Source organism: Volvox carteri (assembly GCF_000143455.1).
Source record: "Volvox carteri f. nagariensis unplaced genomic scaffold VOLCAscaffold_29, whole genome shotgun sequence".
Classification (NCBI taxonomy): domain Eukaryota; kingdom Viridiplantae; phylum Chlorophyta; class Chlorophyceae; order Chlamydomonadales; family Volvocaceae; genus Volvox; species Volvox carteri.
In genome coordinates this window covers 1,097,864-1,115,490 of record NW_003307572.1, presented here as the reverse complement: position 1 = coordinate 1,115,490, position 17,627 = coordinate 1,097,864, and the positions used below count along the sequence as shown (strand labels likewise).

The 17,627-nt window shown below is 57.5% G+C and overlaps 3 protein-coding genes across 3 annotated transcripts in view; 2 read left to right on the top strand and 1 right to left on the bottom strand.

Annotated features, from left to right (window-relative positions):
- The window catches only part of VOLCADRAFT_105504 (uncharacterized protein), a 3,686-nt gene extending 2,468 nt beyond the window's left edge, over positions 1–1,218 (top strand). The window contains exons 6-8 of the mRNA XM_002952412.1: positions 266–368; positions 586–737; positions 992–1,218. Coding sequence (XP_002952458.1) covers positions 266–368; positions 586–737; positions 992–1,072 — 336 coding nt within the window. The 3' untranslated portion in view covers positions 1,073–1,218. The remainder of the gene's footprint in view (positions 1–265; positions 369–585; positions 738–991) is intronic.
- A 1,029-nt stretch (positions 1,219–2,247) lies between these two features.
- Positions 2,248–9,811, bottom strand: VOLCADRAFT_93079 (uncharacterized protein; the record flags this gene model as incomplete). Its single annotated transcript, XM_002952334.1, has 9 exons — positions 2,248–2,300; positions 2,524–2,615; positions 4,876–4,955; positions 5,013–5,032; positions 6,754–7,004; positions 7,270–7,358; positions 8,022–8,515; positions 8,778–8,930; positions 9,739–9,811. 9 exons carry the CDS (start codon positions 9,809–9,811, stop codon positions 2,248–2,250), a joined length of 1,305 nt encoding a protein of 434 aa, XP_002952380.1.
- A 579-nt stretch (positions 9,812–10,390) lies between these two features.
- VOLCADRAFT_62457 (uncharacterized protein) overlaps positions 10,391–17,627 on the top strand; it is a gene marked incomplete at both ends in the record, with an annotated part of 8,609 nt that continues 1,372 nt past the window's right edge. The window contains 11 exons of the mRNA XM_002952411.1: positions 10,391–10,576; positions 10,902–11,114; positions 12,497–12,619; positions 12,914–13,157; positions 13,607–13,826; positions 14,123–14,231; positions 14,439–14,564; positions 15,080–15,247; positions 15,618–15,971; positions 16,449–16,859; positions 17,326–17,543. Coding sequence (XP_002952457.1) covers positions 10,391–10,576; positions 10,902–11,114; positions 12,497–12,619; positions 12,914–13,157; positions 13,607–13,826; positions 14,123–14,231; positions 14,439–14,564; positions 15,080–15,247; positions 15,618–15,971; positions 16,449–16,859; positions 17,326–17,543 — 2,372 coding nt within the window. The remainder of the gene's footprint in view (positions 10,577–10,901; positions 11,115–12,496; positions 12,620–12,913; positions 13,158–13,606; positions 13,827–14,122; positions 14,232–14,438; positions 14,565–15,079; positions 15,248–15,617; positions 15,972–16,448; positions 16,860–17,325; positions 17,544–17,627) is intronic.

Genomic DNA, 17,627 nt, shown 5'->3' with positions numbered 1-17,627 from the left:
GGGGGCAGGGGGGGCGGGGGGGGGCCGAGTACCGACTAGCACGACACGTCCCCAGCGAACCCCTCCCTGGCATAACGGAGGGCAAATCTTTATACATGCGCTGATGGAGGGGGCCCAGCATTCGTGTTTTTGAAGGTATCTGAACAGCACACAGGAGGTGAGGGAGTGTGTGTCGCTCTGTTTTCACGTCTGTCTGTCTGTATATGTGTGTATGTGCATGTACGACATCTCCCTCTCCACCCCGCATCAACGCCATTCCCCCCAGGACGTGATTCGTGCCCACGCGCGGGACGAGCTGGGTATTGACATGGACGAGCTAGCCAACCCGCTCCAAGCCGCCGTGGTTTCGGCGCTGGCCTTCACCGCGGGTGGGTTAGGGGGCCCGCGGCGCGCCGCCGCCATCACCATCCCAGGGTTCGGATCCGTACGCCGTACGCACGGCAATAATGTGCCAAATGCGTTTCCTTGTATCGCGTTCGGGGGTTGCTTGCGTATGTATGTAACTATGTATGTGTGTATGTATGTATCCTCCTCCCCTAAAACCCCTTCTCCCCCCCCCCTATCCCCCTCCCCCCGGGCCCCCAGGCGCCCTGATCCCCCTGCTCGCCGGCGCCTTCCTGCCCGAGCCCCAGATGCGGCTGGTGGCGGTGGCGGTCGCCTCCCTGGTCGGCTTGGCGCTGTTCGGGCTGGTGGGGGCGTTACTGGGGGGCGCCAAACCCATTGTCGGAGCGCTGAGGGTGAGTGTGGGGCGGTGGGGAGGGGGGTGTCAAGAGTGCGGGTTACGTTTGTTAAAGAGAGGGTGGGTGAACATGCGCCGGGAGGTGAGAGGGAGGGTGGCGGGTTTTGGGGTGCTTCAAACCCCTTCCTTCACCCGGCTTCCTTCACCCGCTGTTTCCTCCTTCCTCTTAACACGTACACATATACACACATATACATACATGCATACATACATACATACATACATACATACATACATACACACTCGCGCCAGGTGGTGTTGGGCGGCTGCCTGGCGATGGCGATTACCTTCGGAGTGGGGCACGTGCTGGGCGCTAACCCAGACGCGCTGTGAGGCAGCAGCTGTGTATGTATGTGTGTTTGTGGCGGGGGTCGACACCGCAGCCACCCGAGGACCCCCTCCCCCCTTCCGGCCGGTCATGTACGACCAACAGCACTTAGCGCTGTCTCCATGTCTACACACCTTCTGTGTGTGTGTCTATGTATATGTGTATGTACGGCACAAGGGTCCCCGCAGCTCAGGCCGGTCGCTGTTCGTCTGTCTGTCGCACAGTCCCCCGCCCCCGGGGTGGTGGGGGAGTTCTGCGGAGAGGGGGCTGTGTTGGTGGGTTGGTTTGGCCGAGGGCAGACAGACGGATATACAGACAGGCAAAATGAAAGTCGTACAGGAGGGCTCGCAGGCTCGCGCAGGCTGATTTTAATCTTCAGAGACGGGCGACATAGCGCCAGAGGAGCGGTTGTGGCTGAACTGGGGGCGCGTCCCTTCCCGCATATTGATGCTACAGTTGCAGTTAGAAGTGCTGCCGCTGCTGCTGCTGCTACTGCCGGCGACGGCGTGTTGTTGTCCTCCCCGTGTGTGTGTGTGTGTGTGTGTGTGTTGTGGGGTTGGCCCCTTCTGAGGCCCGCTTGCCGGGGTGGTGGGTGTTAGGTTACCTCGCGATGACGAAGCAAATGAAGCCACGCGCTCAGGGGAGTTCACGGGCTTTCTCCACACCCCACCCACAACCCGCCCCGCCCGCCCATTCCTGCCCCACGACCCGCCTCGTGGCGTATCAGCTCTGACAAAAGACATGTGCGTGTGGCGTGTGTATGTATGTATGTATGTCCTCACATGAGACTTCACCCCTGCATCCTCATATCATAAAGGAGGCCGGTGGTTTGTCGTACATCCGTTCGTACATCGAGAGGAGGGGGCGGGGACGTCCACGTGTGACAGGAAGGGGAGGGGAGGGGAGATTGGGTTCTTCTGTTTGGGACCTAGAGCGGCGCATGGACCATATATCGGTTCGACGTGGCAGTGGTGGTGCGCGCCTCTCAGGCCAGATGGTTGAAGGGGGCATAGGGCCCACCAGAGCACGTGGCCCCACCGCCGCACTCGACAACACATGACAAATACGTTGGAGGGAGAGAGGACTCTCACGTGCGCCTCGTTATGTTGTGTGTGTGGGGGGGGGGCGCATGATATTAGAAAAAGAAGAAAAAGAAAAAGCAACCGAAGGAAAGGGGACATTACAGGAAAGCAGAAAAGGAAAGAAGAAGAAGAAGATCTCGCTGCTCCGAAGCTGGTGGGTGGGTGGGTGGGTGGGTGGTGGTGGTTGTCCCCTGGGTGGAACCCTTTCTAGGAGAAGTGGAAGGTTCAGCACACGCAGTTTGCCGCTTAGTGTCGGAGCGTGAGGGCCTGTGTACATGCGTTGGCGTACACATTTATGTATTTGTATGTATGTATGTACGTGTGTCGCGGCGATCCATGCAGAGATTGTGGTGTGTGTGTATGTCTGCATGGACCTGCGACGCGCCTGGGAGAGAGCCCCGCGGCGCTGAGGGGGGAATATGTAGCCGGGTGGCAGGTGTACTGCAGGTGCTTCGAGATGCAGGTCCTGGGTGGCAGGTGGGGATGAGGGTGGGGTGAGGGGTGAGGTCTCACCCCTCTCTCTCCCCAGGCGCCCTTGGGCGAGGGCAGGCGAGCTGCTAGGCCGGTGTGTGCAGGTGTATGCAGTCATGGGTGTTATGACTCGTTATGCGTCATCAGGGTCAACATGCTGCATATTGTGTTGTTGTTGTTGCTCGAAATGTGTTACCCTTGCTGGCCATGCCGTGCTGTGCTGTGCTGAGTGTGTTGCTCCGCGATCGCATGAGCTGTTGGGTTTTCGTTGTTTCGGGGATGTTGCGGTTTTCCCGTCGCGGGGGACGAGCTCAAGGTGGAGGTGCTTTGGCGGCGTGCCGAGGAAATGGAACTTTTGTGAAGGTCCGCAGCAAGTTGCAACTCTCTACACTACTTCTGGATCCATTATATATTACCCCACACAAAAACATGTGCTTGAATGAGCGAACGATGAGATTACGATACAAGCGTACGACATCGTACACGTGGATCCTATTTTGAATCGTACTAACCGAAGCGGTGCCGTAGCATAACAGCAACATGATAAATGTGTTCCTCTTCAATGACAACTTTGGAAAGCAAAAGGGCGCCCCGGTGAATCCCGGGGGAATGGGAGCACACTGGTTCCGCAGAAAGTGAATGATGCGCCGGAGGATTCGATTAGGAGGACAGGATTAAAAAGAAGATCGCGGCAACCTTTCGTATGGTTTCCAATCGTGTGCGTGTGTGACGTGAGCTGTGTAAAGGCCCTAGGGAAGTGTGGCTCCTCCGCCGCCGCTTCCCGTTATCCCGCGGCGTAATTTGGAGACTGTGATGATAAAGTAATGACGGGATGTTACAGTGCTCTTAAAAAAATCTATTGGAAGAATACCTTCTGCTGATTAGAGCTGTAAGGCGTGATTTTATGTTACAAATCATTTCGCAGTTTCAATGTCTCATTAAAACATTTTTAAAAGCTTTTTGGAAACTTAGGGTTTTACTGGTGTTACTGTTTTACTCGTGGATTCCGTACCACTTGTTCAGTACGATCCTCCAACGAGCTTTTCCTCCCTCCAACCAGCCAACAATAGCAAACAAGGACGCGATCCCCACCACTACTTACATGCCATTACCAGCCACATGGGACTGTTAGGTTCTGTTACGGCGATAGCTTCAGCCGTTTGGCTACATAAAAACGAATGTGTGTGAGCCACAACAAAAGTGAACTCAACGAGCAACGGTATAGCCGCCTAGCTCATCTATAGACCTATGCACGACTGTAGCAGCAGCAGCAGCAGCAGCAGCAGCAGCAGCAGCAGTGCTCCAAAAGCTACATACGATTCGACTGCCATTCCTAAGTTACTAAAACCTTCCCAACATAGCCTCCTTTGTGGCTTGCCCCGTACATATGCAAACAATTCAGTTAACCAACCAACCAAACATCACCTATGAAACCTCAACCAAAACCATGCCAACTGACTAATTGTTTGCGGGGCCATTTGCGGACATTATTTTGGGGGCCCGCACAACAAACCAACAAACCAGCGCCAGACCGCTGATCAATTATTAACACGCCAAGAGCTGGTGCTAAAGAACAAGCAAAGATAGCAATAAGAGTGAGAGAAAGGAAAAGCGACATCGACGTCGAAGTGGTCTTCTGGCTGGTGGTACATCGCCCGGATAGCATTTAAACGACAACATTTTCTTTGCCATCTTTGTACCCAAGTCTCAAAGCACAAGGCTACAACGGGCCCCCACGCAAGCAGCATTAGAGTAGAGCGTGTGACCATTTTTCAGCCTTCAAAATTGGAGTTAAAAAGGTTAAAAATTTTGTAGGGCAAGCGGCTATGAGGATAGCTCACATACACCCCAAGGCGTCGTTCCCTCCGCACCCGCCTCCGCTCCCACCACGGCAATACACACGCCCCTCTCCCCCGGGGGGGCGTACAACTTCCAACTGCAACCCAACCACAGGCAGGTCCACCCAACCCCCGGAAGGCCCATTCGGACAGCCAACCAACAACGTAAAACAACTGACAACCACCCACAGCATTTCCTATTCCTGTTTCTGGTAGGTTAAACTGTACAACGGAATAACAGACTACCTAGCTACTCCTTAATATCAACGAACTTCTTAACTAACAACCGTAAGGCAACGTATATACATGCATTAGACATGCAATTTATAAGCGGCGGGAGACGACTATCTACCGCACTACCGAGCCCTTTGTATGCCGTGCAACATCGCGGTTACCTGCTACTCAGCAAAAACACACCACTTTGCCAGGATGCGATACCGCGTCATACCTTCCATGCTGTGTGTATGCCCGGAACCTCCCTGGGGATCCGGAGACCCCTGAGACCGGGCGAGGCGGGCCCCCGGGCCTTGATGCGGCTATAATGTGCAGCGCACGGTTGGCGGCGGCAGCTCACCTGTTGAGGACACAACACACCCGGGGTGGGGTGCGGGGCGGCATCAAGCACCGCCAACCGCCCCCACCGGATCTGCCTGACCGCCGCTAAACAATGGGGCTCGTGTGAAAGAAAACTCAAACTCAAAAACGGATGATGATGATGATTATCATGGCAAAAGCCTCTCTACATACAGCTGCAGAGCTGCAGTCAACTAAAACAAGACGACTAACTATTGATGCCAATCCAGTAGCTTGGCATGATGTCCACAGCTTTTCCCTCTTCTTCTGCAGCTGTTACGTCCTCCCCCGCTCCTCCTCCTCCTCCTCCTCCTCTATTTCCAAACGTCTCGCAGTCAGAGGCCACCAAGATCACACAGTCCATCTCTTCCCACCGCCTCATATCATGAAGCTTCCGGAACCAAGATGACCATGCGCAAGCACGACACGGCAGATGGCACATCATGCGACGTTAACGAACCCCAACGAACCCCAACGACCTCCAACGACCCACATCCGGTTGTGCTCAACCCCAGTGCGGGTGTGCGCCTCCTCCCTGCCTTCTTGGACTGCTGCAGCTGCAAAGAGCAGCGACTGTGTAGCAGTAGCAGTAGCAGTGGCAGTAGCAGTAGCAGTGGCAGTAGCAGTGGCAGTAGCTACAGTGACATGCAAGGTTGTTCGACCACATCTCACCAATTATACCAATCACCTCCCTGCCGGCCCTTCCCCCCTTGGTGCCGCCACCCTGGGACTAGGTCAGCTAAGATGCCTGGATGGCGACGGCGGCGCCGTCAGCGCCGTCAGAGTCCGGCGCTCCCGCAGGGTACGGGTACGACGGCACCGCGTCGACCAGTCGGAAAGTTGTAATGCGGCGACGGGAGGCGTCGGGGCGGCGCAGGTCGCAGATGACGGGGGAGCCGCGGATCCGTCGGTCGGGCGCGCAGTACCTGTGCAGCATGGCGTACTTTATCTTTAGATACCGAAACCGTTGTTGTTGAACAGTCGCTGTTGCGCGGGCTTTCACGACATTGCAGCAGCAGTAGCAGTAGCAGTAACTACAGCAGCAGCAGCAGTAGCCGCAATCGTAAAAACAGAACAGCTTATAGCCACTCCCCAATAACCCTCCAGCACACCGGCTCTTCCACCCCCCCCACACACACAGACACAGACACACGAGCTATTGGTATACTTCCCTTCTCCCGGCCCCCCGGCCCCCCGCCCACCCCCATGTTGCCTTACAACCCTGGCCCCCCCGGCCCCTGCCTTATCAGCCCCCAGCCCACCTCATGCCGTTTTGTGGCGCACGAAGCCGCACCAGCACCGATATCTTATCCTTGTCGTCCTTGCCACCGTCACCACCAGGCCAATGGCCGCCACCGCTGCCAGAGTCGCCGCCGTCAGGCCGCTCGTCCTTCCCGCCGCCGCGGCCATCTGGCCACTGGCCGCCACCATCACCGCCGGGCCCGTCAACGTCAACGTCACCGTCAACATCGCCGCCGCTGCCGGGCCGCGTGGCGCCCTCCTGCGCCCCAACAGGTCCCACTTCACGGACATGGCGCTGCCGCCGACCGTGCCGCCTCCGCTCCTCCTCCTGTTCATCTTGCTCGTCCTGTTCATCTTGCTCGTCCTGTTCATCTTGCTCGTCCTGTTCATCTTGCTCGTCCTGTTCATCTTGCCCGTCCTGTTCATCTTGCTCGTCCTGCTCATCTTGCTCGTCCTGTTCATCTTGCTCGCCCTGCTCACCTTGCTCGTCCTGCTCATCTTGCTCGTCCTGTTGGTCGTCCTGCATCCTAGCCACCGCCTGTTCCTCCTCATCCTCCTGCACCAGCTCCACCACGAATTCGGTTAGCTCGCTGCTGGTCATCTCGTCACACACCAGGGCAGCCGGGGAAGACGGCGGGGCACCACCACCGCGGCGGGTGAGGGAGGGGCCGCCGTAGGCGTTGGCGTCCAAATCGTCGCCATCGTCCTTAGAGCCGGCCAGTCGGCAGAACCTGCGGTAGCGGGGTTGCGAGAGTGTTTGTGGGTATGTATGTGCGCGTATGCACGTATGTATGCCCGTAAAACATGGTGTAATGTTGGGTACATACATACATACATGCATGCATACACACACGCATACATACATACATACATACATGCATACATACATGTATACATACATGCATACATACATGTATACATACATGCATACATACATGTATACATACATGTATACACAGTTACAGTTACAGATGAAAACATCTGTGGTTGTCTCACTTTCTGCTGTTCTGGTTCTTCAAGAACACTCGGCCGCCGCTGTACATGTCCGCAGTCTGGAAGTCGGTGCCCATCAGCACGAAACCGTCCTGACGGCAGAAGGGGTCGGGTGGGGGGCTGTGTGGAGGAGTCGTGTGCAGCCAAGGATTTGGAACCTGAAGCTGAACTGGGTGTTGTTGAAAAATGTAACATGGCGCTGTAAGGGCGGTTGGGGCCGGTTGGCCCTCCGACCCCTGGGGCCCATCCCCGTGCTGTGCTGCCACGTGGCTGTGAAGGAGTCAATCATACACACGCACATGCATGTAGTTGTGGCATGTATGTATGTATGTATGTATGTATGTATGTATGTATGTATGTATGTATGTATGTATGTATGTATGTATGTATGTATGTATGTATGTATGTATGTATGTATGTATGTATGTATGTATGTATGAATGATGTGTGGGACAGGGGGGCATATCTTCACCCGTGGCAGCTACCCTGCGAGACCCTGCCTTCCCCGGTATTTCGGGGCACACCCTCATCTAATCACCCTAGTCAACTTCTCAGCGGATCGCTCAGGTTCCGCACCCACCACCAGCATCCAACGGAATCTGCCGGATCGACGGCGGCCCAACTCCATTCCTGGTCGGCTCGCGAGTCGACTTTATCCCAGGTCACCACCGTCCATCGACTAGGGGCACTCTACCTTAAACCATCGGAAGGATTTTGCCCCAGCAGTAGTAGCAGCAGCAGCAGCCGTAACTCACCAAATCCCATTGCGAGTTGCGCACAACGTCGTTGCCGCCGCCGGGCCGTACGGCATCCTCGACACCCAGAGCCGTCGCCGCGGCATCGATCACGGCCGCCGCCAGTGACCCCATCCACGTCAGCATGCCGCCGCTGTTGCCGCTGTTGCCGCCACCGCTGGGATATGGCTGCGGCGGGCCGTCGGGAATGGTCGCGTTACACCAAACAAAAGCCGGGGCGTCGTCGCCGCCGCCGTAGTCGTACGCCCCACCCACGCCGCCGCCGTCGCTGCCGCCCTTGCGACCCAGAGAGGCGCCATCGCTGCCGGCGGACGACAGCGAGCTTCGACGGGCCCACCAGCCGCCGCCGTCGTCGCCGCCTCCAGGGCTGTATGGCGTGTCACCGCCAGGTCCGTACGGGCCGTACGGGGCCGGGTCTGAGGCTACGTCACAGGCCCTCTCCAAGCCGGGCGATACGAGGCGCACGATGGAACCGGTACGGAAAGGCAGCTTGCCTGGTACGGCGGGGTATGACAAGGAATACGGCAAAGAATAAGCACGTCATTAAGGAAAACGCGACATGAGCGTGCAGGAAACTTGAAGAGATTAAGTACAGATCAGGACAACGGATTCACCGCGGGGACCATGCGAGGAAAATAGAAATAGGCTTTCGATCAGCAGCTATTTATTTGCAATGATACAGATTCAGATCGAAGGGCGGTCCGAATAGGTGCTATATCGCGTGGCTCTCTGTGTGGCACTGCTCTTCACTCTCACCCTTTTTGCCCTTCGCATCAAGGTCGCTGCTGCTGCTGGCCGGGTCGTAGGGGTGATCGCCAGATGAGCTTACAGAGCTGTCGGCGGAAATGCCTTGTACGGACTCTCCCCCGGTCAGCGTGATGGCTGCTGTGGCAAAGCCTGCCACCAAGCCTGTGTGGACAAAAGGCATTAGCAGCGAAACCTTGAGTTTCAAAGCACTCGCCTTGACGATTTGACTTCAAGTTTTAAAAAATTTAACAGGTCAGGGAGACCCGTTTTATGTCATGTTCGGTGAACAGGGTGGAGGTCCGATGGTTCGCTGGCCTGTTTTCGTAAATTTATCATCGCTGTCTTATGTCACCTTTTTTAACCATGCAGTCAGAGAGGTAGACCTGCGACGGAAAGCTATTGCCGCAATGCCATTCTGCAGGCTATTCCACGTCGGCAGTTACTCTTTGGATCACGCCATCCACAAAACTCTTTGATATTTAGGGACAGCATACGAATCTCACAGCAGGCGGCTTCCAAGCGTGGTGAAAACTGCTTCAAAACTTCTGCAAATCGTACCAGTCACAGCTGCAACTCCACCTTGGTTCCTTGGTTGTATACTCCTGTATACTTCTCAGTCAATATAAAGATACAAGAGGATCACAAGAGATCACTGTAATAGTATCACTAGCTCTTGCAACCCCCGCACAGGGACGCGACGCGCTGACCCAAAGAAGCGTCACGCATAAGAAAGGTGTACGCTGCACCTTGCATTCATGTGTATGCAGGTGCAATAACTCGATAAAATTGCAGCTACCCTCCCAAGGCATCGTACCGTTTACAGCCTAATATTTCGAGTTTCGACAGACCACACACGTGGCAGAGCACGCCTCAGGTGTGATGGCCCTCTGGCCAAACGTCTGCTCCATTTGTGAGCATGTACTTGTAAGAATTTGACAAAACACTGTCCAATACCACCACGAAGACTCACCGATCATGGCCAGCGTCAGCACCGCCGTTACAGCACCACCGGAGCGAGCCGCGCGCAAGCCGCTGCGGCGCATTCTGGATGCTTCCTTACGATGGCGACAATATATCGACTGTGATCCTCACTTGGTTGTACAGTATGTCGCTCCAAGGGCCAGCACACGCTCTGTTCGTGAGGCAACCGCACAAGCCCACCGCTTCGCGCCAAGCTGCCTTTAGGTTCAGATTCTCTAGCTTTACTGATGCAAAGCCCTGGCGTTTTGGAAATTCATTTTGAGTGGTTCGCTATTATTAGTATCGGCCTCCGTCAGTGTCGTACCACGTCTTCCGCTGAAACCAAAAGTCAACATTATCCTAAATCGTTTGTGTCAATGAGGTGTTCTCTACTGGCAAGGGCACTTTGCTGACAGGAGCGGAACGCAATCCGATGAGCTTCAAGTCCACCTATTTAAAATGACTGTCTACATATTTCCTGTGGTCATCTGTAGTTTCTGACAACACTTAAGCAGTGGCACTTATAGGGCTCTGGGCCCCAGGAGGGCTTTACAAGAGAGTTCCCAGCTACTGAATCTGAAGGCAGCGTCCTCGCCGCCGGCACATCACAATTCCTCCTCACACCCTGTCCCTGTCGGGACTGTAAACTTAAGCAGCAAAGGATGACGCGTGAGGACACCCTTCCGACTCGGCCGATGCCAAAGGCCCCCACCACCAAGGTGGATTTCAACAGCCTTAAGGCACCGAGCGGCTACGTCCCAGGTCTAGGCCGTGGTGCAGCAGGTTTCACGACGCGATCAGATATCGGTCCTGCTCGGGCGGGCGGCTTGGACGCTTTGAAAGGAGGGGTGAGTCAATGCTCGCCCGAGCGCGCCAACATATTTGGCCTCATCTAAAACTAGGGACCTTGGACGAAAGCTGGCGGACTGAATTAGGAGCTAAGAAGGCCTGATGGCAGTATTGCCACCGAAAAAGACTGTCTATGCGTGTGCGTCCTCTTCGACCGTGTCACGCTGCTACGCACGTGCGCATGTTTTTCAGTAGTTGAGCCGCACAACTTTTAGCTTATGCTCCGGGGAATCACACGGCACTTTCTTGTTCTCGGGGGGCGGGCGGGGATGGATGAATCCTAGCTACGTGCTTCTTACCTCCACCTCACCCTATATATACTAGAACCCCTCTTCCCCCCTCTCCTTTCCCTTTCGCAAGGCCCCCGGCTCGAAGGCTGGAGGTGACAATGAGGAGGCGCTGGATGACACCAAGTTCGATGAGTTCATGGGTAACGACGCGGGTGTGTTCGCGGCCACGGGGGAGTACGACGAGGACGATAAGGAGGCGGACGCGGTGTGGGAAACGGTGGACAACTTCATGGACGAGCGGCGAAGGGTGGGTGGATGGGGGAGGTCCGTGGGAGTTCAGGGAGTTGGTAGTGGAAAAATTTGGGTTGGTGGGGAGGGTGGGTAGGAAGTGAGGTGCCATGGCGGTTCAGTGGGTGCTTCATTTTTGGGCCCGTTGCGTCGTGTGTAGACTCTTCTGTGTGCGCTTTTCGTGACGTGTCTTGTGTACGTATCGCACGCGCCGTATAACAACACACAGCTGGATTAGGATCGCTGTAGCGCCGCCCGATGACGATATAATTAGTAAGCCGAGACACGACACACCGGGGGGTTCCATGGGCTTGAGGGGGAGCGGAAAGGTGATGGTGGTGGTGGGGCGGCGACGGCGCTGCGGCGGCGGCGGTCGTGGTGGTGGTGGTGGCAGCTAAGCGAGAGGAGGGAGAGCAGGCAACGGAAAGCGATGTCGCGGCGAGAGGAGAGGCGTTCCGAGGCTTCTGGCAACTGAGCTCCTCATGTGTCTCTTCGTTGCTCCGCTGCTGCCTGCCTGCCGTACCTCTGAGGGGGCCCCCTCCTCCCGCACCCGTGCCACACCCTACCGCCGCCGCTGTCGCTGCTGCGGCGGCTGTCACCCCCTTCCCCATCTGCTGTGCCGTATTCCACCTCTTGCACCGGACCGCGGTGAGGTCCCCGGGTGGGAGCGAGGGTGTGGTGGACGCGTCGGACCTCCGACACGTACACACACATCCGCACCCCCCCCCGAGGGGCGGTCGATATCATGCAGAGAGCTAAGGCGAATCTGAGGGCGGCATGTGCATTTGGTTGTATATGTGTGTGTGTGTGTGTGTGGATGTAGATGTGAGTCATTGGAGGCCGGGGATGGCAAGGCTTTGGGCTGCAAGGGCCTCTTCTGCAGGGTGTTGCGCAGCGATGCTCAGCTTGCGTGTGTGTGGGGAGGGGGGGCGGGGTGGAGGGCGGGGTGGAAGGAGCCGCATGGTTGAGGGGATGATGCGGCTGAAGGTCGGGGCCTCTGCCCGCCCGCCCCCGCACCTCTCCCGCTCATCCTGCCCTCCTGGTGCTGTTTGTCTCTTCCTCCTGCCCGCACCCCGCGCTGGTCTTGCCCATGAGACCTGAACCCCACCCCCCTCGCTCCCCCGTCCTGTCCTAATGGTGATTGGGATGTCGGCTGGTTGTCGATATTTTGCAGTTTGTATGCTTCATCGTAATACAGTCCCACCCCCTCTACCCGTGTATCTCGGGTATCTGTTTCATTTCGTCCTACCCTACCCTACCCTACCTCTGTCTCAACTTTGGACAAACTTCAACGTCGGCAGTTGGTTTCCTTTTGGCAGTCTAACTCCCGTCCCCCTCCCCATCAGCAGCTTCGCTCGTTCGTGGTTCGTCTTTTCCCCCCCCCCCTCCCGCGGTCTGCAGGAGGCTCGTGAGAAGCGGCTCAAGGAGGAGTTGGAGCGGTACCGGGCGGAAAATCCCAAGATTACGGAACAGTTCGCCGACCTGAAGAGAAAGCTGACTGAGGTGTCGTACGAGGAGTGGGAGGTAATGCGGGAAGGAGCGGGCGGAAGGGGGTGAGGGGGTAGAAAAAACCCAACAACGACGAACCACGTGAACGAGTGAAGCTGATGCCAAGGATGAACTAATACTCCAAAAGTAATGGAAACCCCTCCCCCCAAATATATATGATTGGCAAAGATTTGGGCAAAACTTTTTCCTAAACCCTCCCCCTAGGGTTCTCCCCCTTTCACCCCCCTCCTCCTTCGGACGTGTCGGCTGGGGATCCTTGCTCCTTACCGGTATCTGTTTCCCCCTAAACCCTGAACCCCTCCCCCCCAGTCCATCCCCGAGATCGGCGACTACACCATCAAAAAACAGCGCCGCATGGAGCGGTTCGCGCCCGTCCCCGACTCCCTGCTCGCTCGCGCCGCAGCGGAGGCCGCCAGCGCCTCAGCGGCCGGGGGCAGTCTGGCCAAGTCCCTGGACCCCAACAGCGGCCTGGCCTCCGTGGGTGGCGGTCTGAATGGACTGGCGACCCCCATGGGGGGCGCCACATCCACCGTGTCAGATCTGACCGCCATTGGTGAGAGGCGGGCTGGTGGTGGGGGGCGGGAGACGTGGGGGTCCCGGAGGGACGGGGCAGGGGGAGAATCATCAGTGCTAACCGCGGAGCGATAACTTGGGCGAGGGGATAACTGTGTATGTGTGTGGTGGGATGGGCTAGGTTTAAAGAGGCACAGGAGAGGAGGGTTGCGGGATGTGGAAGCGGGTGGGGCGGTGGTAGCGGTCCAGACTGGGGGACGTCAGGGAAGGTGTGTATAACGTATTGATTCGACCCTCTTCCACACTTCCCGCTCACCTTCCCACCTGTCCCCTCCCCCTCCTCCCGCCCTCCCTCACTCCACGATACGTCCTCCATTCCTCTTGGACGAGGGTTTTTTTCCTTCCACCACACCGTTTTCACATGCTCCCCCCTTCTCCTAACCGCCTTCCCCCTCCCCCCTTCCCCCGCCCCTCCACCCCTGCCTCCAGGTACGGGTCGTGGCACTGTGTTGGGTCTGAAACTGGACCGCATGGCTGACTCCGTGACGGGTCAGACGGTGGTGGATCCCAAGGGCTACCTCACGGATCTCAAATCCATCAAGATCAGTACGGACGCCGAGATCTCCGACATCAAGAAGGCCAGGCACCTGCTCAAGTCGGTCATCCAGACCAACCCGCGACATGCGCCGGGGTGGATTGCGGCGGCAAGGTAAAGAGCGCGGTGAAGAGGGGGGTAATTGGGGTATATTGGGGTTGAGGTCTTACGGATGCGTGTGTGTGTATGTTTATTAGGGTATTTAAGGGGGGTGGGGGAAGCCAAGTTGTAGGTGAGAGCCGCGAAAGGAATACATTTCTGTACACTAATGTAGTTATTGCATTCACACATCAAATCAACTTTGTTGACCACTGTACTTGGTTTCTTTCATGTGCAGCAGCAGTGCATGATGATGCGGTAGTGGCCCCCTCGCGCGTGCGGCCCCCTCCTCCTCCAATGCCCCAACCCAGGCTTGAGGAGGTGGCGGGCAAGCTGGCGGATGCGCGCAAGCTCATCATGCAGGGCTGTGAGCTGTGCCCCAACAGCGAGGACATATGGCTGGAGGCGGCCAGGCTGCAGGTACATGCGTGTCCGTGTGTGTGTAGTTAAGTGTTGTTGTTATTATTGCTATTTATTATTATTATTATATCTCTTAAGGTCCTTCATTTCTCGTCGACATAGTTCGCTGCTTTCCAACTAGTAACACGCCTTTCCCCCCCTTAGGGGGTACCCGGTCCTGCAAGTCGTCTGTGGCTTGTCTTACCCCTCTCCTGCTGAACCCTGCAGACCCCCGACAACGCCAAGGCCCTGTTGGCCCGCGGCGTGGCTCAACTGCCCGAGAGCACCAAGCTGTGGATGGCGGCCGCCAAGCTGGAGACCGACGACACGGCCAAAGCACGAGTGCTCAGAAAGGTGCGCGTGTGCGTGCAAGCGTGCGTGTGGGGGGGTGTGGGGAGAGGGAGGGAGGTTGGGCGACAAGGGGTTGCGGTAACCTGGACTGCAGGATCGTTACAGGACACCCTAGCTGTGCTGGGTTGGGGTGCGAACAGAACAGAGGACGGAGTGGAGATGTGAAAGATGCGAGACCTTGACGATAATTTACCTTGCATGTTGCCGCCTCTCTCTCCTCTCCCTCTCCCCTCTCTCCCTCCCCGTCTCTCGAGGGGTGGGCGCTCATGTGTGCGTTTTAGATGCTGAGCTCTTGTGTGTGTGTTTGTGTGTTCCTGAGCCCCCTGAGGAAATCCCCGGAGTGCTTCGCAGAGGCACAGCCTTGAGACCCCCTGACTTGGCATACGTTTCCCCCCACCCCACCTCGCCGACTCCCCCCCACCCCACGTCTATATTTCGTCGTAACCCTCATACACCCCACACACACTTCACTTCCCACTTTCTCACACATGATATTTCCCCCCCCCGCACACCTGTAGGCCCTGGAGCGCATCCCCACCAGTGTCCGGTTGTGGAAGGCGGCGGTGGAGCTGGCGGAAGAGGACGATGCGCGCATCCTGCTGAGCCGGGCAGTGGAGTGCTGTCCGCAGGCGGTGGAGCTGTGGCTTGCGCTGGCGAGACTGGAGACCTACGAGAACGCGCGCAAGGTAGGGAGGGGGGAGGGGGGAGGGGGGAGAAAACCCGAAGAGGAAGGGGAGTGAGGGGCCTGAAAGGGTGGGGGAGAAGGTAACCGGACATGATCACTATCCAGACCTTGCCACACACTACACACGCAAATGCGCACATATCGGCGGTCCAGCTCCCCAACACGAGCACTATCTTCAATCCACCCCTTACGATGGTGTATGTTTTCCGCCCTTCATCACGAATATCACGAGAATATTCCTGATGCAGTATCTGTGTTGTATAATCCTGGAAAGTTCCCGGTTTACTCTGCTTGCTTCAAAATCGTCAGTGGTTTGTCCTACCCCTCCCCCCTCTCGCGCTTTCCTGTTTTTTTCCTGTTCCGGCCTGCAGGTTCTCAACAACGCCCGCAAGGCCGTACCCACGGAGCCCGCCATCTGGATCACCGCCGCCAAGCTGGAGGAGGCCAACGGCGCGGAGCAGGGCCAGGTGGATAAGATCGTGGCGCGAGCCATCAAGAGCCTGTCCACCAACGGAGTGGTCATCCACAGAGACGCCTGGATGAAGGAGGCGGAGAATGCGGAGCGCAGTACCCCCGCGCCGCACGTGCTGACCTGCCGGGCCATTGTGCGAACGGTGTACTCGCTGGGGGTGGATGCGGCGGATCTGGAGGCCACGTTGGTGGCTGATGCGGAGGATGCGGCCAAGAGGGGCAGTGTGGAGACGGCCAGGGCGCTGTATAGCCAGGTGCGGAAAGGAAGGGGGGAGAGGAGGAGGGGGACGCAGAGGGGGAGGGAAGATGGTGAAGGAGTGGAGGAGATGGGGGCTGGGAAGGAGGTAAAAGAGTGGTTGTCGGCTTTGGATGTGCTTCCGTGAGATTGATTGTGTTTTGGTATTGGCGTGTGTGGGGATGTCGTCGCCGGGCGGAGGGGATTGTGTGGGTGAGGTGGGGTGGGGTGGGGTGGGGTGACTTATGTTTTTTTCCGCTATCCTTGTCCCTGTCGACTCGCAGGACTTGCAGGACTTGCATGGAGTCACCCCAACTTTGCTTCCCTAGCAACTCCCCCCTTTCCCTCCGCCCAATCCCCAAAGCTGCATATGAAACCGGCTTTCCCTTCAGTAACACTCGGCATCATCAACACACGACTCCCTTTCCCCCCCCCTTCCACACGCACCCCACACACATACACATAAAACACATACCCGCGCTTTCCTGTCGCACAGGCGCTGACCACCTTTCCGTCCCAGCCACACATCTGGCGGCAAGCCGCCCAGTTGGAGAAGGGGCACGGCAGCCGGGCACAGTTGGACGAGCTACTACGGCGCGCCGTACAGTTCTGTCCCCAGGCAGAAGTCCTATGGCTCATGGCGGCCAAGGAGGCCTGGCTGGGCGGGGATGTGGACGGCTCACGTGCCATCCTGGCGCGAGCTTTTGCTGCCAATCCGGATTCGGAGCAGATTTGGTTGGCGGCGTTCAAGCTGGAGTTTGAGAACAACGAGCCGGAGCGCGCTCGTGCGCTGCTGGCCAAGGCGCGTGAGAACGAGGCTGCCAGCAGCTACCCCCGCGTGTGGATGAAGTCGGCCATTGTGGAGCGGGAGCTGGGCGACGCGGGCAAGGAGAGGGCGCTGCTGGAGGTGAGTGGGGGTGCGGGTGGAGGCGAAGGAAGACGTACCAAACCACAGACGGGTAATGCGGATACCACACATGGACGGATACTCCAGGATTGGACAGATACTGCGGAAAATGAAGGTGTTTAACGTTGGGGTGCGGGTAGGTTAGGATGGTGGTGTATGTCTGTATGTGAGTCCTGGGGCCCCGGGTGGCTGCGTTGGCAAATGTGTGGGATGGAGATGGTGTACTTGTTGGAGATGCTGGGTGGCAGATGTGTTGTTGTCGTCCCAGTCCCTCCCTGGCCACCTGGGGTGAGTGGGGGCCTCTCCCGAGGAGTGGCTCCTACTAGGGCTGTGAGCCCCAGTGTGCCTCCCCTGCGACACCCCCCCCCCCAAACACACACACCATCTCCCGCCCATTCCCCCTCGCCTGGCGCCCTCGCTCCCGGGCCCGGTGCGGCGGTGTGTGCTTTCCTTACCCGGCGCGCAGGAGGGCATCCGGCGGTTCCCCACCTTTGAAAAGTTCTACTTGATGTTGGGGCAGCTGGAGCAGCGGTGCGGCAGCACAGATGGGGCGAGAGTGGTGTACAGGTGGGGCAGGGAAGGGGGAACGGAGGGAGGGGGTAGGGGAACCATATGCCAGGTGGGGATGGGGAAAGAGGAAAGGCTGGGGGCCCCGTCCTGGCGGGGTCGGCGGCGTAATGGGCCGTGCCTTTAACAGGCCGTGCCATTTGGCCCTCATGTTCGCTACACGGCTGCCTCACCTCCCGTACCCTCCTATGCCCGCGTAAA